We start from the raw sequence: 26,320 nt of genomic DNA on the forward strand, positions 1-26,320 counted from the left end.
AGTGTTACCCTCAAGAGTTGCTAAATGGTCAGAAAGAGAGATTAACGGAGATTTATAAGAAATCTGCACTAAGGAAAGTTTATGTTTATTAGAAGATTCTGAGTGATACACGAACATATTATTACTTGTCATACGCTTTTCTAATCTTACTTATATTATATGGTAAATGCGAATGTATGGATAGATGGATCTTCAAAACGGTTTCATGGATCTCGCTGAAATTTAGCATAGATGCAGAACATAGTCTGGAGGAACACATAGATTACTCATTAGTTTTTTTTTAATCAGACGCCTAATTTACGTATAAGTGCATCGTAGTCTTATAACGGTTTAATAAAGAAAACAATATCTTGTCTTCTGGAATTAGTACATTCACACTGGCGGACAAACGAGGCTAATTGCCAAAGCAATTAACTGAGAAATATGGAAGCGACGCATAATATTTACGACTGCCGACTCTACAGAGAATTCTATGCACAGTACTACAAAATTCTAATATTTTTCAGGTTATATTTTTTTAATATAAAGTACATTTTTAAGAAATGTGCATACATTAAAAAAAAAACTTTGGATGCGTATTTCATCTTGTATCTTAGTTGTTACGTGATATATACAGTAGACTTTCATAAGCAAGAGTTCTATGTATAAGATTTTTGTTTTATTCCATAAGGTGGCTAACGAGCGAGTAGTCACCTGTAATCGCTGAAATAGCGAAGTGACCGTTGCCCATAGACATACGCAATTGCATATGCGTTGCCTACCTTTAATCGACGGAGGACAGGATGCACAGAAAGAAAATATTTTCCACTTCCCATCCTTTCCTTATAAGAAAAAGGGTGGGAAGGGAAAGAGTACTAAGTTAGGCCTCCGGGACGCACACTCATCAGACGAAACGCGGAATTGCTTCCACTTCACGTCTGTCTTCTGTGTGGTCGTGGTATTTCACCGGGCGAGCCGGGTCAATTCGTGCGAAGATGTTAAAGCGGGCTCTACCACTAAGTATAGATAATAATAAGATAAGAAATTAATGTTGTAAACTCAGCGTAGGTTTCCACTACCGAAACACATCTTAAAAAGTATTGCCCTAATACTCTTTGACCATAGTGATATGTTTTTGGATTTCGGCGCAGCGACTCTATCTTTTGGGTCTTTCAAACACTCTTGGGAAATTAGAAAAGCAAAAAGCATAAATACATCTCATAAATCTTGCTTTTTTACTAATAGTATTATAAATCCGAAGGTTTAGATGGATGGATGTTTGAAGGTATCTCTAGAACGGCTAAACGGGTCTAGATGAAATTCGGCATACATATAGGACATAGTCTGGAAGAACACATCGGTCACCAATTACGTTTTTTTTTTAATTCCACACGGGCGTAATCACTGGCGATAGCTTAAACACATAAATGCAAAACACTGTAAGCAATGTAAGGGCCTTAGGGAATTATGTAGAGTTTGGTTAAATAAACTCATCTGACCTTTCGAAGTCCTATATAACCTTGTTTTCATGTTTACTGTTTAAATCAAATTGTTCTGTTAATTAGGTCGGAATATTGAAGTCAAAATTAATTATTTTGTTTCAAAACAGAATTAAATTCAAAATTGTAAGCGGTGTTTCCCATTGGGCCGATCGGCCAAACGGTAAACATTCATTGTATAAAGTATTATAATATACTAGCTATCGCACGTTACTCCGTCCGCGCGGTATTAAAAAAACTTAATTAGTAGCCTATGGGTTCTTCCATACTATGTCATACAATTTTCAACGAGATCCATGCAGCCGTTCTAAGATATCTTCTAACATCCATCCATCCATCTAAACATTCGCATTTATAACATTATTAAGATATAAATTGTTATAGTTTAAAAATACCCGAAACCAACTAGCAAACAGATATATGAAAATAGAGGTGTACTAAAAATACAGCAAATTGTCTTCAATTTACCTTACAGCCTACCCCTCTCAATACGGGCGTGAGTTATTATATAAAACTTTATTAAAATAAACCACGAATACTGTGTATCTTGCAGTATCATCAGCTCACTATACATCCCCACTGAGGGTCTCGTAGCCTACTCAAGTTAGGGGTGACTAGGCCATAGTCAACGAAATTTTGCAGTATACACGGGTATATTCTTTTTAATATAAAAACTATGTATAAATAACATTACAAAGGAATATAAAGCTGGGCATTAAGCAAGTATTTAATGAATGGATAAGCCCTATCCATGGCAACGATTATCGATCACTTATATATGTACTTGAAATTACCAAAGGAAACCCTCTACATACAACTATTCTCTGTATATATGTATATTCAAGCGGAAAAGTATTTATAGTAACACGTTTTTCTATTCATTTGTGTATTATAGTATTTATATAAAAACATAGATGTTCTCTAATAAATACGTTCGCACCAGCAAAATAAAGATTCGTAATTTATCTAATAACCGTGGGTTTCTGAGACCAAAATATCTGTGTAAAATATATTGTAATCTCTGTTTTGTCAAGCTAATACTGGGATGAGGATATGTTTTATACAGATTTGTTACACAAGATTTACATTCGAGAATTCTTAGTAACGTCTCGTAAATATTTAAAAAGAAGAAGAATTTGCAGATAACCTTGGGGCGGCCGTTCTTAATGATTTATTGCGTAAACCTCCTTCCCTTTCTCAGTAAAGCGATTACGAACTGTTCCTTCCGGATTCAAATTCCATATCGGTATAATTGTGAGGGAGGTGGAGCTATTATTCAATTCGGGGCATATATTTGCAGTAAAAACCTGATATTAAGTGTGATAATTTTCAAGGGTACAGTTACAAAGTTAGGGTTTGGGGGTGTTTCTGGTTGATTCTATAAATTTAATCCATATTCATTCCATTCGGAAATGATCCGATTGACCGCTAGGATTCGGACGAACGGAACGCGAGTATGGACATGACTGTATAGATAGTTACATTACGTCCTGGACAAAAGGTTTACTACTTATTTTCATAAAGACAAAGGTTAGACTACGCGACATACATCAGGAATATATTTCCAAAAATCTAATTGAAATGAACGTAAAGAAGCTCGATATCGATAATTAATAACTTGCTTACATTATATTAAATGAGGCAACTATTGATGAAAAGGTCACAACCTCATCTCTCTCAAATCATCTCTTTAATTATGTTTGATACACAGAGCACTATTAATTTATCTATTTTTTTTTTTAAATTGGAATGATAATTCTTTAATGACTTTGTTTACAAATTAAAAAGGAGCACTGGGGTCACAATACTTGCGTGAACTTGTTTTTAATCAACGGAAGCGATCCAGCAAAAAAAACCGTACAGACTCGAGCACAATGGCCAACGGAATAACTCCTTTTCCTTAGGGTTGCCAGCTCTCTAAATTGCAAAGACATGTCCGTTTCTGTCCGACTATCCGTAAGTACGCGACATATGCCGGAGACGAAAATACTCTAACTGCAAACGGATGTTTTCTACGTTGTCTTGTAAATTACTGTACCCAAAACAAAAGCCCAATAAATCTAACATTTTAATATATATACTAAATAATTTCTAGTAAACATATCTTTTACTAAATCACCCATTTCACAGCAATCACCAAAGTCAACATTTTCAATTTCACCTAATAAAATTTTAACAGTGGTAGAGCCCGCTTTAACATCTTCGCACGAATCGGCCCGACTCGCCCGGTGAAATACCACGACCACACAGAAGACAGGCGTCAAGTGGAAGCAATTCCGCGTTTCGTCTGATGAGTGTGCATCCCGGAGGCCTAATTTAGTCCTCTTTCCCTTCCCATCCTTTCCTTATAAGGAAAGTATGGGAAGTGGATGTGGACTTTCCGGATGAGAGGATGCATGGAAAGGGAAGATATTTTATTTCTGTGCATCCTCTCCTCCGTCGATAAAAGGTAGGCAACGCATATGCAATTGCGTATATCTATGGGCAACAGTCACTTCGCTATTTCAGCGATTTCCGGTGGCCGCTCGCTCGTTTGCCACCTTTTGATATAAAAAAAAAGTTGGATTTTTTTGACTTTAAATTCAAATTTCAAGGGCAATTACCAAAATGTTTCAAGTGAGACATAAAATACTTGACCTATTAACACAGTGGGTACTTCAATATGGGGAAACTTTTTACTGACTAAATATCAACTTTTTTTAAGATGTTACAATATGTTTTGTACAGATTTTATGCAGTGGAAAATCACAATAAAGTCATGAGAAGGGCTTTGAAGTTTATAATATTGAAAAATAGGGTACTAGATGCAGCTAATCAATTGTTAAGTACAACTCTGCTATTTCATCGAAGGGGGTCATGAGGAACATAAAGAGGGGAGCAACAAACTATTGTTGATAGTAAATGTATTGGTAAAAATATCATTTTGATGACATATGTGTCTCTTCCTTGTAATAAATTATTTTTTTTTAATTTTATACATTACTTATTCTTAACACACTAATATGTAATATCCATAAGAAATAGAAATGTGTAAAGCTGGTTAAAAATAGAAAATGGTGGCCAAAGCAAAATTTTATAATAAAATGTTTATTCATTGCGATAATTAAAAAATATATATTTCACAATCTGTACTTTGCACAGGAAAATATTGTTTAATGAAACATGTGTTTTAACCCTTTGAATGCCGGTGAAGATTTAAACTAAAATGTATTTGAAATATTGTCTATTTTTTTTATATTAGTATTTAAACAAAAAATTAATCAAGAATCAATAAGTAGGTTGTAAATGTATAAAATGTAGGTTACCAAAGAAGCAGTTCAACAACATTACCTAAATTAGAAACTTGTTATTTATGAATATTTATAAAGCTTGGATGAAAACAATATTGACAACAACTTCTTTGGGAAAATTGACAAAAAGATGACAGAGATAAACATTTTTATACACTCCTATAGTAAGAATCCCTTGTCTAATGCATTTTATGTATTAAAAACCACAAAATTTTAAGTTAAATATGTCTATTCAGACCGTAAAACACTTGGCTATGGTTTTATTATTATATGTAAATAATCAAAAGCAACAAATTCTATTTGTTTGCCACTTCAATGAGTAAGATGTGTCTTCACCATCTTAAATAGAAATCAGTAATTTCTGCCTACAACTCTGGGTCTAGTTTGTAATGGAATAATGCATTGAATTATTTTGTTACTGTATTAATTGTTGCAATTTATTAATTTCTTAAAATGTTTACAATTTACCTCGCAATTGTAGACTGTGTACAATTTAAACAGCAATTTTATTTGATTGCAAGCTACAAATTAACATGCATCAAGATACGAGTGTTGTGTCTATGCTTACATTTTCTCCAAACACCTTAGTTATTGGTTAGTATGCAGAATACTAATTAGAATAGTAGCTAGTAGTATATAGTAATAGTAGTAAATTCTTGTTAGACTTTGTTTAAGGAAAATTTTACTGTTCAGATTCCTTCTTAATAATTTACCACCATTGGAAAAAGGCATTTTTATATTTTTTTACAATCCTAATCATGATTAAAAGAGAATTTTGTATGCAAAGTATAGGTTTAAATTATTTTATAGTGATAATTGAAAAGGTGATATATGCAATTATTCAATTTCTTATTGACTTACTTCTAAATTGTTGATTTTTTGCGAAATAAATGAGACAAACTTTGCGACTGATATTATTTACCTACAAATATATGTCTTTTTGATAGAAAACTTCAGAAAAAAAGTAAATGATGAGGCAATTATACAATAATTAAGAAAGATATGTTTGAATTATCTTACGGATTGTTGTCTCCGGGAAAAATCCTCACTATAGCCACTTTTATTACAAATCAAACAGGTAAATATCACAGATTGAGCACACACCGAAAATGGCTACAAACTTCGAAATCGTAAGGACCACTATCAACGCATACTGCTCTGCACTAAATGGAACGTGAGATAGGTGTTTACAGCATCAAGTACTTCTATGAATGCACTTTCCAACAGCTTTTACTATCACACGGCCCCTACTACAAGCAAGTAGTACAAACGGCATGAAAAATACTTGGTTACTGACGTACGTACTTTACGCACTGGGAGCGGTCGGAATGTAATCAGCAGCGCCGCGAACAATACTCTTGAAGGGTAAAGTAAACAGTTTAAGCACCACCAGTATCACTTAATCCAATCCATTTAAATCAAGTTCGACACTAATCACATAAAATCTAGACGACAACGAAGCGAATTCTACCGACCCTCCTCCCTTCAGCATTAAATAATCATAGACAATTTATAGCTTTTTAATCTCATGCAAGCAAAAGTAAAAGGTATACGATGGTTTGAGCCAACTGTGATTAATTCTAAAATAATTCTGAAATAATTCAGTATGACGCCATATAAGTAAAGTAATAAATTTGAGCTTCTCTTAAAATTGCATTTCAAAAATATTTGTTTTTATTACACTGGCAAAATACCCACATCACAAATTTAAGGAAAAATCTGTACTCTAATGTTAACTGTGGATGTTACTTTATTGATAGTAGAAAGATTAATAGCAGTTGTTCTTTTTATACTGGAAAATCAATTCTTTCTCATAATTCTCCGTAATTAGTGAACCATTTTGAATAAATTAAGATCAACCATAGACTATTGGCAGACTGTGAAACAAATAGATTTCTCAGAGTGCATATTCTATTTCAAGAATATTTGTGTTCGGATACACAAATAGCTTTTTCAAAATAAATTTTAAATAATTTTTTGGGGTCTATCTTAATAATGTTAAAATTACTCAAATACTGAACTAATTACGTTACCTTTGAAGTTCTGATTTCAATTAATTAAAAGTAAGGATTTCGATAGTATATTCGTTAAAAAACTTATTTATTTAAACTTGCATAAGAGATTACTTGATACTTTTGGTCATCTTTAACGTGTACTTTTGAGTAGCAAAATAAAAAAATGTAATCATTATTGCTCAAAAGTTATATTTAACTTCTAATTATTATATGTTAGTTAATATAGTTATTAATATGACACACGAAAATTTTAAAGTAAGCAAATCCGTTGATCATTTCTAATAATAGTGTTTTTTTTCTACAATATCTGCCACTTTTTTCCCGTTTATATTTTTAAACTAGAATCACTAAAATGTCCAGACCTGATTCGGACCATCATAAAAATTTTGTACTTTAAATATTTGTCATCTTTGTCATCAGAATGAGATCGTTATTTTTATTATCATAATTAGAACTAATGCTGATACGCGTAACCGAACGGATATCTTACAGTTCTCACACTTTTGTTGTTTTTGTGTAGAAAAGGAAATTTGTGAGAAGTATCCATCCCATGTGTATTGGTGTACATATATTATGTATGTTGTGTTGTGTGTGCGTGGTGATTTGTGTTATATGCTTATAGAAAGAAATTAATTATATGAGTGTATTTTAACGATGAAACTTACATAAATGTGAAGAAACACCGTGTTTTGTGTTATCAAGTGCTAGTGAATCCGTCAGGAGGCGGTAATCATGTACGTTTGCTTGCTATTTGTGGATTCTGGATCTCGTCTCGTCGATGTACCATAAACAAAAATGTCAGCGATCCCGATTTTTTGTTTCTTGTTGCATACCCATCGTTATACCTTAATTAGATCACACGAATGATATAAATTATTGTTAGACGCTTTCTCCGACGGTGTCGTCTCATCCAAACGGCGTGTCTTTGGCAATAAATCGGCCATAATAAGCGTGCGTTTGGTGTGCTTCGCGCCCGTCTACACCCGACCTATCTCATTGTTTATGTATGGAGAGTAAACCAAGATTTTTATGGTGTTTGTGACCTATTCTGGTATTAGTTGAATATCTGAGAACGATCAGGATCTGGCATCGGCCGGTCGGGCGCGGGTCCGCAGGGCGCCGCTAGCGTCTTCCGACCAAGGTTCTTTGAGATCTCTATTTATAATAATATCTCGATCGTTTGGTGCAATATAATGACATTCTTGTAATGAAGTGGCGCGCCGTGGTTCTGTGGGACATGTGCCAATAATTTTGCGTGTGACGAAATCCCGCGGCAGGCCGTGTTGTGTTGTATGTATACAACGACCTTACACTTCTGTTTACATGATCCTATCAATGGTAACCTTTTACTATTATTTTATGCTTATATCGTTTAATTAGCGAAAGTTATGCATGTAAGATTTTATCAAACAACTGTCAATACACAGTTTAATAATTATTACCATATTTACCAAAATACAGATGGTTGCTTAATAATAGTTGATAGTCCATATTATAGACAGGGTGTATAAAATGAGATTTCGATAAATAGCAATAGTTTTAAGTTCATGTCAAATGTTTAGGCGCATATTTTTATAAAAAAACAAAAAACTTAATTAAAAACACTATTGCAGTAGAGTGTGAAAATATCTTGTGTTATAATACATTTTAGCTATTTTAATATGGAGGGAGGAGATCTATTTACTTTCTGTTATATATCCTATTTCGAAAAACAACATTATCATTTTCTTTAAATAAAACAATATTTTAGATTGTCTATTAGTTTACTGTCCTTTTTATTGATTATGTAAAAATTATAGTTATGTTTATTCATATAAATTTTCTTTGGTAACTGTAAACAGTAAACTTTATTCCAATTGTTTCTTATTCGTCTGTTAGTTCTATCATAAGACCTGGCACTCTCATCTTATTTAACTACTGAAGCGCCACCGGAAAAGTGGCTGTCGAAATCTTTTGACTTCTTTTATTCTGTGGCTTGATGGATTTATTTATAATAAGCAAATTAAACCTTTTATTATATATTTTAACACACAGTACTTTCAATTTAAAATGATTAGGCCAATTTCATATGTGCAATAGGATTAAAAATTCTAGAAAATGTGGAATAAATCCCATATCATTTATACCAATCAAAACTATATATCATAGCTTTATTTTATATAATAAGTATATTCCATTATATTACAACATAGCTATCACATTTTTTTACCAAAAATTATGTAGATTTAATGGACGGACTGTTTATTTTAGACTTTTAATAATACAATTGGTGTAGTATGGACAAACAATATTGTTCAAAATTATATTTGTATTTATTCACTTATGTATTGACTTTTATGAACTCCAAAATAAATGTATTAAATAATTATAATTCAGGATTTTGCTTTGGGTAGCTGTTAAACTGCGGGATGTTTAGTTTATTCCTTATTATTATATTTGGTTAAAACATCATTGTATCAGAAAATTTACATTTAAAAATGTATGTAATTAAAAATGGTCTTGGGTTCGAATCCCGTCATGTACCAATGTGTTTTTCTATTTACATAAGTACATTCATTCAAAGTTTTTATAGTAAAGGAAAACATGCATGCATGTGATGCAATCTGCACATATTAAAGACTTAGGCCTAGTCTCCCTTGACTTAGGATAGACTCCGAGTCTTCAATGGGGATGTATAGTGCTGATGATATTTTCTTAATTTATTTTTTTTGTTACTGGTATATGTTTTTTAATAACACTGTATTTGATTCATTCTAAACATATATACATATAGATTTCATCAATGCCTAAATTATAGAAACTCAAAGCACCAGAATGTCTGTCTGGCTTTACCCATATTGATTGTAGTTGCATAATTTTATAAATTTCTAACATATATGAAGTCATTTATAAAGTTAAAACGAATTTAAGAAAATAAATTTTCCAATGGATTTAATTTTGTAATATGAAAAAAAAGAAACAAAATTATTGTGGTCACTGTTATTTTTATTTAATTAGTACATTGCTAGTATTTGATGTGTGTTAAGTATCTGACTATTGTTAAATATTTTTCCAGTCAAGTTGGCGAAGGCACGTAGGGGTATGATCAAGGAGAAGGAGAAGGGCGGGGGCGCCCGCATAAAGGACGAACCCAACGATCCAGCGGAACCTGGTATGTCATCCATAATAATTTAAATTTTACTAAACACTTGTCATGTTAATATTAAGTTGATGTCATTTCCATAATAATATCAACCCTAGTGAGTTAGTCCATCTATTGCCTCAGATTCATTCCTTCTTGGGGGTAAACATATAAGTTTACCCCCTTTGGAATATGTAACATTCTGTATATCAAATCATTGAACAATCAGAAATTAGTTTTTTTTTTTGTATTAACCCATTAGTGCATAACGTTCGATAAATCGGACGCCAATAAAATTGTTATTTTAGGAGTTATATATATTTTACTAACCATTTATTTTTTAAACAGTAGTGTAATATATATTTGAAGTGGTAATACTGTTGGTATGACATTCCGGGAAGCGATTTATCGGACGGGCTATAAAATTTAAACTTTCATATTGATTAAATATTTTAGACAATTTAATGGTCAAATACACTCGAAATGAAAATATATTACAGTGATCATAATGAAAAAGGCGTTACTAAACTTTATGCACTAATAGGTTAAATGACATCTCTTTGCCCCAAACAATAAAATATAAACAAAGTTCAACCCTACTTGTACATCAAAACAAAAATATCTATCTAATACAAATGTAACCGATAGGTGTCTTAATATGGAACATTTAAAAATTAAATTTTTTACAGTAGTAAAATATATATTTTTTTTATTATCTGTTAGTCGGAATGTGTGTGTGTTTATGTTTATGTTTATTAATAATAGATGTCGGCGCGATTACAATGCACATATACACAAATATACAAAGGATGTTCCAATTTTCACGGGGGGATACTCTATTACCTCTCGAGGTAATAGTTTGGGGGGAATAGATTTATACTGAAAAAACCTGGAATGTCATATCCAGAATAATATCAACTTGTACAAACATTCTAAGTAGAATATAGAAAATGCATTAAAATTAACAGGAATATTTTATATTGCATCAAAATGTCATAATCTTGGTACAATTTCTGTTATAATCTCTTATAATAAGGTAATAAAACGAAACTAGTCCATTGTTATTTCCCTTAGCGATATAAAATGGTCATACAAATGAATTTTACATGTTTTTATGTAAAAAATATTATAACACTTTTTATATTAGAATAAAAATATTAGCGATGTTAAAGTCTAGGAATGTTTTAATTATTAGTTATTTGCAATGGTCAACAATCAAGTGCACTTGTTTTTAAGGTCATTTTCAGTGGCGTTTATCTAGAATGACTATGCCCTTCTGAAGTTATTGTATGCATTAGTACGTACCACTGATAATAGATGGCGTTGCATTTAATTATTTAAAATATATCAGCAAAAAGATTTATTGACAAAAATTATCTATGTATATAAAAATCAATTGCTGTTCGTTAGTTTCGTTAAAGTCGAGAACGGTTGAACATATTTATCTTATCTTGGTCTTGAATGTTCGTGTAGGTCTAGGGAAGGTTTAAAAGGTGAGAAAAATTCGAATAATTGCCCGGGAACTAATTAAGTTTTTTTTATTCCACCCGGACGGAGTCCTGGGCAACAGCAAGTATTTTAATATAGTCATGAACATGTAATGATTTTTATTGCTTGATGTGCCCGTTAATAGTATGTCCTGCAAAGATTAGAACCTTATGGACTAGGTTTTTGTAGCATGGACAAAAAACTCGTTAAAAAAGAATAAGAAAGATGTGAGACACATACCACTCGAACCACACCAATTGAGACATGATGAAAATAGTTACATATTCAATGTAATCATATCATAAAAAACAAGCAGTCGCTCAATACTCAATGTGCCTATGTGTTTTTCCAGACTATATGCTAGATCTATGTCAAATTTCATCAAGATCCGTTGAATTGTTCCGGAGATACCTTCAAACAAACATCATCCATTCATCTAAACGTTTCTGCCTTTACATTTTGTTTATAAACTTTAAATTTTAAGATCAAAATTGTGTAACAGTAAAACTTGACAACCAATAAATCTTAACCGGTTAAAACTCCAACATTCCATTAAAATATCAAAAGCTGAAATCATTAGGCGATATAAAAGAAATTATAGTAATGCGTCGCTTCGGTGAAAGCAAATCATGTTAGCCGGCCATATAATCGATTAGTCCCACGTTCGATGCCGCGTTTATAACAATGCTCATTGATTGTAAAGGCTAATGGAGAGGCCGAGAGATCATCCGTAAAACACGCGCTCACGTACAATGCCGCCGACTTGTCTTGTACGTCCATTAAAATAAATGTGGCATACTGGAAGATATCGTAAAAATCATAGCGGCACGGAACGTGTTAATATTTACGTATTTTTTCCTTAAAGTAGAAAGTTTTAAATGTTGACTAATGATGTGCTACATAATTAAAAACAGCCAGTATTTAATTTGAATATAAATTTTTAAAATAATAATAGTATTGTTTGGCGTCAAAGATTGTTTGTTCCGTTTTACAGAAGGGTAATGTTTTTGCGGAGATATATGTAAACAAGTTTCATTCTTGCTTGTAGCGTCAAAAACTTAATTGATTTCGGAGAGCGTGTTCTCCGTTTTGTGTTCTTCGATATAGCGTATATGTCTTATTTCTTACTAATATTATAAATGCGAATGTTTCAATGCATTTTTTGTAAAAGGTATCTCCAGAAAGGGTGCATGGATCTCGCTGTAATTTGGCATAGATGTAGAACCTAGCATGGAAGAACGTATAGGTTACTAATTTAGTTCTTTTTTAATTTCGCGCGGATGTAGTCGCGGACGACAGCTAGTATAGTAACTTACTGTAAATCGGGTATATTGTATAGTTTTTGTTTGATATTATTAGTAGATTTTAGTATAAATAAACTTGAACGTATGTTTGTGGTTAAATTAGTTGTTATAGTTGGCGCATATTAATTTATTGTAATTCTAATTATGGAGACTAGAGCGGGTCGACATTATCTCTACAATTTATCAACGATTTACGTAATATGACAACAATAAAGTCGAGATAAAAGATAGCGTAACAACAACAAATTTGTTATAATCGTATACAAATTCTAAATCGGTTTTATTAAGCACTAGCTCTTTCCCGCGACATCGTCAGTGCGGAATAAAAAAAATGTTTGTTACTTTATTAAATGTCCCTTCAAAATCGGTCCAGAGGTTTCGGATATTACTCGGATTTGCGAACGAACAGATAGACAAACGAAAATTTTATAAATTGTTTTTTTTTTCTATAAGCATCATACGAAATTTTTGACACTTTTAATAATCTGTATTTAGGATTTGTAATTTTAGTTTGAACTGTAATAATTAACGCATTAAAGCTTATTTTTCCATTTAGATTTTATATCTATTCGTTTACGTAGTACTTTAGTTGTTATGTTGAGAAAAAAAAAACATAAATGTTTGGTCCCTTTTATTTATTTCATTCTAATTAAACGTAAAAACTGTATATAGTAAAAAAAAAAACTATAACTTTTTACAATAACGTAAATAGACAAGGATCGAGTTGAGAATAATAATTAAAATAAATTAAGATATAACTTGTTGACCTCAATCGACTTTGTCCGACTTATACAATAAAGACGCAACTTTTGTATTAGCAGATTATGAGGAAAATGAGAGATTGAATCGATGAATACAGTCACATATTAAAGGTAATATGAGAGATGTAACTTTTTTCGCCGCTACAGCATTTCGTTTATTGCATAAAACAGACCTTTTCGACTGATTTGTGCAATCTTGTAATTGGCGCGTTTTCGATCGATATACTCTTGACAGTCACTGTTTAGTGGAAAAAGGCACTTATTTTCGTACAAGAGTATTTAACTGCCACACTTAGAGACACTCAGGGATCCTCTAAGCATAGATTTAGTATGAAATGTAGACTAAGAGGCTGCTTTATTAACAAATTTCTCAATAAAATATGTCAGAAAAAACCCTCTTATCCGTCTATTAAATGCAACGCGTCTGTAATTGCCGATTTATATGTGCAGAGGCCGCTTCGCCATTCCGGCGAATTCATTTGGTCGGTTGCACGTTTGCCAACGTCAGTTTATTTAATCAGTACTGTTGTGTTTTAGGGCATGGTTCACGTCCGCCGAGTGCGTCGCTGCCGACGCCGGCGGCGTTGAAAAAGGAACCAGAGGAAGCCCACCGAGTCAAATTGGAGCCACACACGCAGCCCGAGGACGCTAACCCAGAGCTCGGCGTTGACGGCATCAAGACAGAGATCGACGGCCTTATGGATAGCGACGGTAACATAAACTATTTTATAATGGTGCGTCCACACTTGTAACAAGACGACGAACTATGCGAGGCAGTGCTATATGTCTAGTTTGTGTTCACACGGTCAGATGAAATGTTACAAGTGTGTATCCACCTTTAAAGTTATAAAATTGTACGTCAAACTTGTGTAAATCAACTTTGCAAATGACCATTTAGCCATAAATGATTTTTTAATAATATTTATCCATATTATAATACATATTTCTTTTTATTTTATGTTATATATAAATCCAAACAACATTTAATAAGAAAAGAAGTAATGGCCGCGTATACGTCACCTTTGTTTGTTTGCAATTTATGTCTTAATTTGGGAAGGTTTTTATATTAAAAAAAAAACAAATTTAGTTTTAATTTAAATATATAATTATATACTACTAGCTGTCGCCCGCGACTCCGTCCGCGCGGTATTAAAAATAGATGTTAGCCGATTCTCAGAGCTACTCAATATGCTCAACAAAATTTCATGAGAATCGGTCAAGCCGTTTCGGAGGAATATGGGAACGAAAATTGTGACCCGAGAACTTTATATATAAGATTTATTGGTATACATTTGTAACATTATGTATTCATTGTATACAAGAGAATAATAGTTGTGTCCGACATTGCTACGACATTGGTAATAATCGTTTAGGTAATTTTTGTACAGACTGTGCAACCGGAAATAATTGTTTTGTAATAGCACATTACAATGTCGGATGACGTTAACAACTGCATCAATATACGAAAAATAAAAAAAAATACGATATAGGTTTTTATGAGTAAAAATTAGGGTCTATCCACGTAGTGATCAACGAAGTACTTGGCAGCATATTTAAGGGTTAGTTATTAAAACATCATCTTTTAATAACACATTGACGACGATTATATCAATCACCGGTAGTCAAAGGGTTAAAACATGTGTTGAACTAAACATTGTCTCCTTAAATTTTTTGGAGCAATACAGTTAGAATTATAAATGTATAGAAATATAGATTTTTTTAGGTTTTTAAGAATAAATAAATTATTAAATGCAATGCAGTACTAATAGATTTTACTTTTTTAATTCTAAATGCCGTACTCAGAGTCATGTAAATGAAGTAATTGCTCCCTTAGTGATCAATAAACTTATCAATGCCGCAATACGATTCATGTGGTCACTGAGGGAGCCTTTAATGTAGTTTTAGTCTTTAATTAAAATGTTTGTTTATTGCGTATTACAGGTGATCCCACAAAATCACCATCTTGCGATATGGGTGGCCCAGGTTCATTGAAATCGGAACGTCTCTCGTCCGATTCAAACGATATATTGGACCCACAGACCGGCCTAAGAGGTTCAACTGGGAACCTGCAGGTAAAAAAAGTAATATACCTTTCAAATATTAGGCATGTTGTATGTAGATTTGTTGTTTGGAGTGGATTAACTGAAGTTTAAACTCTGGTTTATTGTATGGTGAAAATAACACGTGTAGTATGGTAATTATAATAATTGTAAAATATAAGTAATATAATAATATATGAGATATAATCTTAAATTAAATTATGTTGGGTAGTTATGTTGGTGTTCGCTTTTACAATAGTATTTTTAAAGAAATCTATGAAGGCATTTTCGTGAGCTGTATTTTTGCTAGATTTAAAAAGTAATGCATGTTAACAGCTTAGCTATTAAAAAAAAACTCTTGTTAAAATATTTATAAAAAAGGTTCTGTACGATGTTTATGAACATTGAGTTAGTATATTTTTTTAAAGTGCCCCCTCAATAAAAGAACGAACATATTTGACAAATTTGAGCAAGCTATTCATCAAATAAAATTGTTGGGATTATAAATATAACACCTATAAGTGTCAATTTTGACTATACTAGCAACAACTGGACTTTTATTAAGTCATTTTTGTCATCCCTTTCACTCTCTTTGAATAAAAGGGAGACAACACTATGTGCCAGTGCCACAGCAGTAGAATATTACAGTGTGTTTGTGTAGATTATTATAACTTTATAATATATGTGAACAGGATGGCAACCAGAACTGCCGCAACCCCAACAACGAGAACTTAGGCTCGTGCCGTCTGGGCGGTGGGCCTATGGGCGGCGTATCCATGGGACCTATGTCCAGCGAAGCACAGACCCTACCCGCCAACGTTATCAGCAAACAGGCCGGCAGTATGGAGGTAATAGTGGTCCCCTCGATAATAATTTAGTAAGAGAAATCTACTCTAAGGGTCTTGCTTAGTGATTACTTAATGATGCGCGTCAGTAATAGTATTAAAGGTATATTTCTTTCCGCAGCAAAGCCAAATCTTCGTGTTCTCAACTCTGCTTGCCAACAAGAGCGCGGAGGCGGTTATATCCGGCCAGCATCACTCCATCATTGCCTATCACTGCGCTCAGCCCAACACCAAGAAATATCTGGAGGTAATTCTATATTGAAATTCAAATATCTTGATGGCTCGGAACATCGCACGAGTCGCATTTGACCTTGAACCACCAAAAAGATTGAATTCAAATATTTATTATTATAGTACATAATCATCAAAGTCAATCATCTGATGGGAGTAAAGTACATAAAAGTGCAATAATCTTCAATCAACACAACTTGGAATGTATAAAGTTATAATGAAAATTCTTTCTTATATTACAGAAACACCCACTCAAAATAGGCCAGTTTAACAAACAAAGTCCTGCACAATGGTTAAACAACCTTGCAATGGCGAAGAACAGAGGTGGCTTACGAGGCGGCCCCAATATGATGGGAGGTCCCAACCAGATGGGCCACATGATGGGTGGACCCATGGGTCCCAATATGGGACCTATGGGTCACGGTGGCATGGGACACATGGGACCAAACATGATGGGCCCCAATCGCATGGTAGGACCCGGAAACCAAATGATGATGATGAAAGGTGGCCCAGGACAGATGGGACAAATGGGTCCTGGGATGGGTCCCATGGATGGGTTTCCAGGGGGCACCCCGTCCTGTGGTGTCATGGACGGCCTCGGTGCTGATGGTGAAATGCCATGGGACACCGTGAGTAAAACTCATTTTTTACTAAATTACATTAAAAACTTATGATTAATTGAGTCATTATTTCTTAAAAGGCATCTCTTTCATAAATTAGAAAAAACTTAAGTTATTCACGTATAGTTTATTTAAATAATATTTACTTTTCAGAAAAACTCCTCAGTAATGTCGAACGGCATGTCCAACGGACCGCCGCTGCCGATGCCGCCGTGCTCGGAGGCGGGCGACGCGCCGCCGCAGAACGACTCCGCCGACTCGCAGTGCCAGCCCGGACCTAAAGGTATCATACTCAACACTATAACTAGGCACAAATATAATAAGATAAATAAACCCACCAATGTTAAACCAGTTGATGTTTCATCCGCAGCGGGTGTAAAGATCCCCGACGAGAACCTGACGCCGCAGCAGCGCGCGCACCGCGAGGAGCAGCTAGCGACCATCCGCAAGATGCAGCAGATGCTGTTCCCCGAGAGCGGCGGCGGCGCTAACCCGGGGCCCGGCGACGGCTCGCAGCAGCCCAACGACATCAATCCGCCCAACTCCACCGCCAACATCAACATGCCCTACCCGCCCATGTCTCAAATGGGACCCAACGGACCCATGGTCTCCGGACCCAACGGGCCCATGGTATCCATGTCTAACAGCATGAACTCGGGACCCAGTTGTACTATGTCGGGACCTATGGGCCCAAACGGACCTATGGGCCCGGGGCCAATGGGACCCGGAGGTCCGATGGGTCCGAATGGTCCTATGGGGGGACCGATGGGAGGAATGGGTGGACCGGGCGGGATGGGTATGGGTGGACACGGCTCTATGGGACCTAACGGTATGATGGGGCCGAACGGGCCCATGATGACGGGTATGGGCCCCAACGGCCCCATGGGCCCTATGGGGCCTTGTGGAATGAAAGGAATTCGAGGTGCTTGTGGTGGACCCGACATGAAATCGGGAATGTGTACAGATATGCATATGGGTAGAGGTTGCGGAGGCCCCATGGGAGTAAGTATTGCATTTCTTACTAAAATTTATATCATATCTTAAAATATTAAAGAAGTATAAAATATGTATGTATTAAGTTTGCAATTTCTTTACACAATCAATATTTCCAGCGTATGCCAAACCCAATGGGCGGTATGGGAGGACCTAAACCCTGTATGATGGGTGGACCTCACATGGGACCACGGATGATGCCTGGACCTAACTTAAATGCGATGAATGGTATGAACATATCGATATACTTACCAACTAATACGTTTTATATTTTTTACATATATAACTATAATAATGTTTGTGTGCAGGGGGTATAATGATGGACGGCAACATGCTGGGCGGCATGGTGCACGACTGCGGGCCCGACCACCACATGCCCGTCAACGGGCCCATGTGCGACGAGTACGGACGCGGACGTAATGTACGTATACTTTGATATCAACGCCTCGATGACGTCATTATATAACAGTTTCAGATTTAGTCCTACTAGCGCCCTGGGCGATGTTTCTATGGCGCCCACTTTTTTGTACCCTGAAGGGAGCGGGGGGGGGGCAGACTGCAATTTATAGACCTGTGACGCCATTTTCTGTCCAGCGCCCTGGACAGTCACCCTATTGCGTCTTACCCGAAAATTATATTGTGTTCTAATGTTACATATAAAAAAAATGTCAACGGTCCCTGCTCCATTAGATATGATACAATTTTTTTATTTTTGGTGTATTTCAGATGGGTCCCGGCGACCCTGGTGGGCTGGGCCCGGGGCACAAGGGTGGGCTGCGGAGCCCTAAGAGCCCCTCCGCCGGTGCCGACATCGACTGGCAGAAATTACATCATCAGTTCTTCGACGACCCTAAATCTATGGATACGGAACTCAGTGAGTTATCTAGTTAGATCTGTGATAATCACGTCTGCTCTTATGTAATCACCTATCTGTAATTTAAACAAATATTGCTATAGGTACACAAGTGAAATCGCCATGTTCAGAAAGAGGAGGATGTTTACCGCCCCCACCTTACGGTGCGTCCCCACTACATCGGTCAGCTTCAGTACCCATTGGTAAGTAACACAATGTACACATTCATTTTGGTGAAGTTTCTATATCACAAAATGTAAATAACTAGCTGCCGCTCACGACTCCACCCGCGCGAAATTAAAAAAAGACTTAATTAGTAGCCCATATGTTTTTCTAGACTATCTTCTACGTCTATGCCAAATTAAAGCTAGATCTATATGCAGCCGTTCTGAAGATACCTTGTAACATACATCCATCAATAATACAAAAAAATGTGGCATTGATTAAAATGTATATATTTAGCAACAGCGTCACCATCACACGGGTCTGTACAAATGCCGATGTCGGCGGAGGCGTCGCGCGCCGGCTCCGGACTGAACAGCCCCGCGCACTGCAAGCCCGGACACAAGCAGGACGCACCAGGTACACACACACATACACACACACGTACACATACGAACGCGTACGCACTTACTTGCGTAGACGTACTTTAGGTAATAGGTGTAAAAAAATAAAAGTTAAATTGTACACTATCAAAATAAAAATAATGTAACTTCATTATGTGCATTTTTTTTCTTTATTTACGTAGTTCTGTTTAAAAATATACAGGGACATATATTGTAAAGTTGTAATTATAGCATGAAAATCGTACTAACTTGATAATTTAGGTATCAAAACATGATCAAGTTAACAAGAACATTCGATAGCCATAGATGTAAGGGTGCATGCAATCTACATGTGTTAGACATTTTCCCAACCACGAGTTTTTTTTTGGCACTTTATATCCGAAATTTTATTTTAAGAGTTTTTTTTTTGTTGTCTGTAGTTGTAATGCATATTTTTTGTTTTCCCCCCTTTCCCCCGCAAAACGCTTGACGCTTGAAATCCCAACGTGTGACGAAACTAAACCAACATAAATACGGGATACGATAACCATTATAAAATGGACCCTCGGATGTGAAACGTTTGGTACAACAAAGAGTTACTGGAGAAACTGGACGCGGGCGTGTTTGTGCGGTCGCTGCAATGTCTGGCGGAGAGACAGCAGAAGCACGCGCAGTGCAAGGAGCCCAGCCTGATGCCCGTGCCCTCCCCGCAACAAATATCCTATCTCAACCAGTTCGAAGGTAACACGACACATCCTGACAATGTTACATCAACCTATGTCATGTCGACAAGTTCACATTCTCCTATTTCTTCGAAAAAAAAATCCAAGCAAACCACAATATTCTTACGTGTCTGTCTCACACTCGGTTACCTTTAATAGAATAAATATGGCTATGAGTTGTTCCAAAAATACTATATTGTACGAAATTGCAGCTTAAGGTAGATCTAGTATGTTTATAGGTTGTCGGAATTCACAATTAATCGGTGGCATAATCCTTTTTTTCTAACGTTTATGTATATATGTGAATCTTAAGTTTCTTTTGTTATCGATTCCTGTATAATTTTGTACTTTAATTGTATTAGAAATTGTAAATAATGATGAAATAGGAAAGTGTGAACTTGACAATCAATTTCTTTAGGAAAATGTTTGAATAGCTTATTACGTATACGGAAAGCTTATTGTGTTGTGTTAATTTATGCTTTATGTTACATGTAATAGAATACATTTTGGCTTGTGTAGTTGCCAGTGCATTAAAATATAATTAAGCGTTTTTTCCACGTGTGTTTCTTTATATTTATTCTTTTTGGTGGTGGTTGGTGAAAATGTGCTAACATACTTTCATACTCTATGGCTAATTTGTAATACTTTATCGTGTCTTAGTGTATCGTACATAAGTGTTATGTATTATATTCTATATAAATACTTTTATTGTCAGGTCAAGAGTTAACGATACAAAAACAACCGAACACATCTCTCAAGGACAACGGTCCGCCATCAAACAACGGCGGGCAAACTCCACAGTCCAGTTCTAATCAGAAATCACCAGCAGGGTAAGTTTTCTATTCTATATTAAAAATGTCATCATCGTCAGCTAACTGTATGTCCCCACTAAGGGGCCTGGAGCCTACCCTAAGTCAGGGATGACTAGGTCATAGTCACGCCGGCCTATTGCGGGTTGACTTCACACATATCTTTGAATTTTTTATCAGATATGTGCAGCATCACAATGTTTACCTTCACCGTAAGAACATGGGATAAATGTACATATGTCAATTGAAAATCTAAAATCATATTATTATATAGTGGGATTCGAACCCGGGACCTGCAGATTGCCAGTCAAGTGCTTTAACCCCTGAGCCACCGACGTAGATAAAAAACATGATGATAAAAAAAATACACGATTATAAACTTATATAAAAATTATAAACATATAAATGAAATCATACGATATTTTTCCAGCATGATGCCGGGCACACCGGAGCCCCACTCGTCACTGTCGGAGCAACGCTCAGGCCGCTTCTCCTTGGAGCAGAGTCCCAGCTTCAACAACCCACAAACACCCACCTCCGCTGCAAACACTAAGTGCGGAGGTCAGTATCGTATGTGTTATTTCAATTATTACAATTAATTATTCCTTGTTGCCCATTTATGTAATCCTAAAGTATCATAATATCGACTATCTTATGTAAAGTAAACAAGGGCCTAAATCATTATTTGATTATTTGATGCATTTAGTTTAAATTAGGATCGAAATATCAATCGAAAAACATGATTTATTGTTTAAAAGCCTATCGAATCATTTTTATACTCTATTTCACACAAAGAATTTAAGAAAAAACGGATATATCCAAGGATCTAATATTGATTTAAGGTAAATCGTTACTATTGATTGTTTTTTAAATGAGGTTTTATAATCTGAATATAATGTTGTTCGTTTCAGACGAGAAATCACGACCGAGTCCATCATCGAACCGGTCAAGTCAGGACAACGCGTCAAAGACCCCGCAGCGAGAGTCCTCTGGTCTGAACCAGGGACCATACGCGCCCGCCTCCTCCGCCTCGTGTGTTGGTAACGCCAAGAGCAGCTGCAGCGTCACCACCGCACCCAGCGGCAACATGGATGACACCATGGCAGGCAGCAACGAGGTATTTGACTGAAGTTGGTGCTCTTAAGCAGGATTGAGAAAAGTTTGTTAAGGACATGTGAAGGTCACACTCGTACCGTGGTCGTAGCATTTTAAGTTGGTTTTCTCCTTACAGACGACATTATCAGGTGGTCCCAACAGCACGAGTCTACCGGGTCCGTTTCCCGGCCCGTGCAGCATGAACAGGCCCGACAATATACCCATCAATCCTAATCAAGGCCCGAACGGCCCCATGGGTACCTCTACGTCTTCCTTCGACCCGATATCGTCACTGGCCCAGATGTCGCAGCAGCTCACCAACACGGTGGGCGGCGGCGGGCCGGGCCCGACCGGACCCATGGGGCCTAACGGTAGCGGAATGGGACCCTTCGGTTCGGGCCCGCACCACATGCAGCACCATCACTCGATGCATCCACACGGACATCCACATATGATGATGAATGACTTAGGTGAGATTATATTATTTAGTTTTTACACGACATTTTTGTTCACATACTCCAATTACAATTGTAGAGTCAAAGTATAGACGTTAACAGTTGTTTTCATATTGCTATAGGTTGCCACATGGACAATATGGGAGGTCCCGGCCTCGGCGGGCCTATGGAAGGAATGATGGGCGGCGGTGACTTCCCTCCCGATATGAACTTAAGTCCAAAAATGGGCGGAGGCCCCATGGGCGGTCCTATGGGCCCAATGGGTCCCGATGCATCCATGCTCGGGCCGAGAATGGGAGGCGCGGGTAAAATGCCACCATTCAATGGAGCGAACGTCCAAGTGAAAGCGAGTGCGCCCAACACGATACAATATCTACCGACGAGGCCACAGATGCCCTGCAACACGGGCCCGCGGGGACCCCCCAGCTTAGACTTCCTGCAGCGGGTGACGAACCCTATGCAGATGGAGAACAGTAAAGGCGTGCAGTACTTCCCCGGGGCGAGGGGCATGGACATGGAGGCGGGAATGCGGGGCGTGATGCGACCGCCCGGCGGCATGCTTAGGATGCCCCACTACCCCGCCGGGTTCAACTCGCCCCCCAAGATGGCGGGCGATCCATTCGGCGGCGGACCGAATCCCATGTGCGGTCCAAACTTCCGAGGAGTTAAAGGAGGGATGCCGGGGAACGTCCGCATGGGTTCGGGGCAGCCGCTGCCGCCGTCGATGGGGGGCCCGGCGGGCGGGTTCAAGGGTCAAGGCTTCGCGGTGCCTTCGACGGCCGACCCCAACTACGCAGCACAGTTCCACAACTTCCAGCAGCAGCTGTACGCGACGGGCAGCCGCGCCGCGCAGCCGCACCAGGGCTACCCGCCCTACCAGCCGTCCAAGTGATGACTGCCGCTGGGGCGGTGCGGACACGGAGTGACGGTGCCGGCGCTGTAGCCGCGCCCTGTGATACGGACACCCCCATGACGGATCTATTAACGGCCTGCTAAGTTTTTGTATTCATTAACCTTTGTACTTAATTCTCTACGCCAGTGATGATCAAATTTTTTAGTTATGTTTTATTTTGTCCGCACATTGTGATTTCTTTTTACCCTCGAGAATTTTTGTAATTAAATGCGGCTATTGAAGAGTATGATGTATGGCAGGATGAAATGAAATTGTCGCTTGAAAGAGCATGTTGTGATCAAAATTATAAATTTATGCTTCGCTGATTTGTATGAGTGAAGAAATATGAACAAAATATATGCTACAAATGTTGATAGCACAATCGAGAGCCCTTATATGATGTTATTCTTGGATTGTTGTGATTTATAAAAGGGCTATGTAAAGAGCCATTAAGCATATAATGTGCACGTAAATGCAAGGGAATAGTCAGATCATGCAAAATGAAAGTCCATAATCTCTGCCTACCCTTTTTGGCGACAGGCACGATTCTTATTTATACATTTTTTTTAAGTGTCAAGATTGGTATATACATTTTATTTGTTAGGGTTTTCACCTTAGAACATTGTACTAGTTTTCTTGACTGAGTATGATTTTTATAGAAAATATAAATACGTTTGTACAAATAATTTTTTTAGACGTGTTATTCGTGTACTCTTACATAATTTAAAGTACAGTTAGGTATTTTTGCTAATGGCAATAATAAATATAGTTTTTATCTTTTTTTTTTACACCAGGCTCGCCAGAATTTCAGTGTATTGGTTCCTTAACTTAGCTATTTTATATATAACGATTCCTATGCACACAAATATCTAGTCAATTTTGAAATTAATACCCCGACAATGCGTCGGTGTAATTTGTAAAAGTCGAGTCCGCAATTTCGTTACTTTTAATGAACACAGAAGTACATAATTATTATATAATCAATATTTTGTCCATTTTAGTCGTAGATTATTTTGTAGTGAAATTGGTTTTTTTTATTTTAATTATTTGGCTAGTGGCCAGTATAAACACCTGGAACTAATGTGCAAGATTGTAAATTATAATTTTTTTATAACTTTTATTTGATCTGATAGCAATGTTTTTCTGTCTTCCATACCTAACTTGCAACAATTAGCGAAAATGTACATTTTCATTTACGAATTTACATGAAAATAAACGCAGATCGAGTTCTATTTAGCCTTACTTTTAAAATTAAAAGTACTTAAATATCTGTTGCCATATTGTTTGCCACATGAATTTAGTTTCGTGATATTTTTTAACTGTTTCTATTTAATTTATTTGTCTATACGGAACCCGTACGAACGATGCCGATTATTTCCGAGTGCAAAGCAATTTTTTTTAGTTTTTTTTTTTAGTGGATAGGGGAATACTATTTTAAGATAGTTATGCACATTGTGGAAGTCACAGTGGCCTTCGATGTAAAAAAATGCCTTGTTTAAAAGCAATTTGAAACCCTGCAGGTGAGGACGTATCGTAACACTAACGCGCGTTAATTGTTTCTCGCTCAAAGTATAATTATGATCTATTCGAGATTAAAAAAAATGGCGCAACAAAGCGAGTAACAGCACAAGAGTCCAATAATTAACACCCGCTAGAAATTAGATAGACTTAATTTAAATGTAATTATAATATAAGGTAAAGAATGGTTCTTGTTTTAGGTTAAGCGAAGAGCAATGATATAATAAATAGTTTGTGTAATATTAATAAGAGATGAAATTAAGATGCAAACTATTGGTTGTGAATTCCGACACAATTTGTTAAGTTGTTCGTAGATTTGTCGCAGAGGATAGTTGTCGAAACTTAATTTACTTCACGATAAGGCCCTTTTTAATTTTGTTTTTTTTTAATAATTTTTTTTACTCGTCGTTCTCGTTTGTACATCGCTAACAATAATTGTACAGAGTACTTTTGGACTTAATTTAAGGCAATAAATGTATTTATTTTATAACTCGTGATGTAAGAATTTATTCTTAATTATTATAAAAAAAATATATAATATGCTTGTATACTCATGTTTCAATTACCTTTTTTCTCCTATTTATAAACTAAAATATCTAAGGCTAGATAAATCGGAGATACTCGGCGACATCAGTCTTTAACATGCGCGATACAATCTCATAGAGGTTCAGATATAGACACACTACCCGTTTGTTGTGATTGCCGCGATTTTCAAGGTAGCGTAGCAAATTATACAGTTCACATTTGGTAAAGTTGTGTCAGCCGAGTCGCTCTACCTCTACTGACCGAAAAGAAGTCTCGGGACGAAAGAATCAAACAATAGTATCCGAGATTGACGTAGCTTTGTATTAGAAGGACCTTATTGTTTCACTTTCTATACTAATATTTAATTCAAATTTTGCCAACATTTATTCTGTAAGTATGCTACATTGTTCTTAATAAATAAAATAGTAAAATAATAAAAACAGAGGTTGTGAATTTCATTACTTAATCCTCTTAAACCTTAACCGACACATTTTATAACTTTCCTTTTTTATCTGTATTTAATATTATTAGTCTGTAAAACCATAGAGCAAAAACATAATACAGATTCAAAACCTACGATCATTGACAGTCATTTATTTTTGCAAACTGTTTTGACTTAAGTTACGTAATAAGAAAATACTTTTATAATATTATTCCAGTTAACACTAAAATAATATTTAATTCTTACTAAAAAAATCAGGTAAATTGGTTTTTGGTTCAC

At 36.1% G+C, this 26,320-nt stretch overlaps 2 protein-coding genes across 10 annotated transcripts in view; one reads left to right on the top strand and one right to left on the bottom strand.

Moving 5' to 3' along the window:
• The window catches only part of p120ctn (adherens junction protein p120), a 57,797-nt gene extending 51,546 nt beyond the window's left edge, over positions 1–6,251 (bottom strand). For 2 of the 4 annotated variants that reach the window (XM_013319292.1, XM_013319296.1), the window contains exon 1: positions 6,074–6,251. The gene's annotated coding sequence lies outside the window, so the exon portion shown is untranslated. Of the gene's footprint in view, positions 1–5,788 lie in introns of all 4 variants that reach the window. The other 2 variants (XM_013319294.1, XM_013319293.1) reach the window with 2 other exon arrangements.
• Positions 6,252–7,280: 1,029 nt separating this feature from the next.
• Positions 7,281–25,588, top strand: LOC106123135 (collagen alpha-1(I) chain). 6 transcript variants are annotated; one of them, XM_013319300.1, is made up of 20 exons: positions 7,281–7,517; positions 9,839–9,934; positions 13,995–14,168; positions 15,399–15,538; positions 16,189–16,344; positions 16,463–16,588; positions 16,815–17,201; positions 17,346–17,475; positions 17,563–18,194; positions 18,305–18,413; positions 18,494–18,606; positions 18,912–19,059; positions 19,143–19,241; positions 19,501–19,620; positions 20,178–20,324; positions 21,021–21,135; positions 21,545–21,684; positions 22,026–22,231; positions 22,346–22,679; positions 22,787–25,588. In XM_013319300.1, the coding sequence occupies exons 2-20, from the start codon at positions 9,865–9,867 to the stop codon at positions 23,554–23,556; spliced, it is 4,116 nt and encodes a 1,371-aa protein (XP_013174754.1). In that variant the 5' UTR covers positions 7,281–7,517; positions 9,839–9,864; the 3' UTR covers positions 23,557–25,588. The 6 variants fall into 6 exon arrangements, with proteins under 6 accessions (XP_013174754.1, XP_013174751.1, XP_013174753.1 ...); XM_013319297.1 differs by lacking the exon at positions 7,281–7,517 and adding an exon at positions 7,531–8,121; XM_013319299.1 differs by lacking the exon at positions 7,281–7,517 and adding an exon at positions 7,531–8,121 and having other exon boundaries at positions 15,399–15,529.
• Positions 25,589–26,320: the final 732 nt, after the last annotated feature.

Source organism: Papilio xuthus, unplaced genomic scaffold, assembly GCF_000836235.2.
Source record: "Papilio xuthus unplaced genomic scaffold, Pxut_1.1 DF826159.1, whole genome shotgun sequence".
In the NCBI taxonomy this organism is placed as follows: domain Eukaryota; kingdom Metazoa; phylum Arthropoda; class Insecta; order Lepidoptera; family Papilionidae; genus Papilio; species Papilio xuthus.

Bases quoted from the DNA above. Each gene is read 5' to 3' on its own strand.
- LOC106123135 (XM_013319297.1), top strand. From the start codon at position 8,076: ATGTATACAACGACCTTACACTTCTGTTTACATGATCCTATCAATG. The intron at 16,589-16,814 runs GTAATTCTATAT...CTTATATTACAG, and splicing joins ACACCAAGAAATATCTGGAG to AAACACCCACTCAAAATAGG. The intron at 19,242-19,500 runs GTAAGTAACACA...GTATATATTTAG, and splicing joins GTCAGCTTCAGTACCCATTG to CAACAGCGTCACCATCACAC.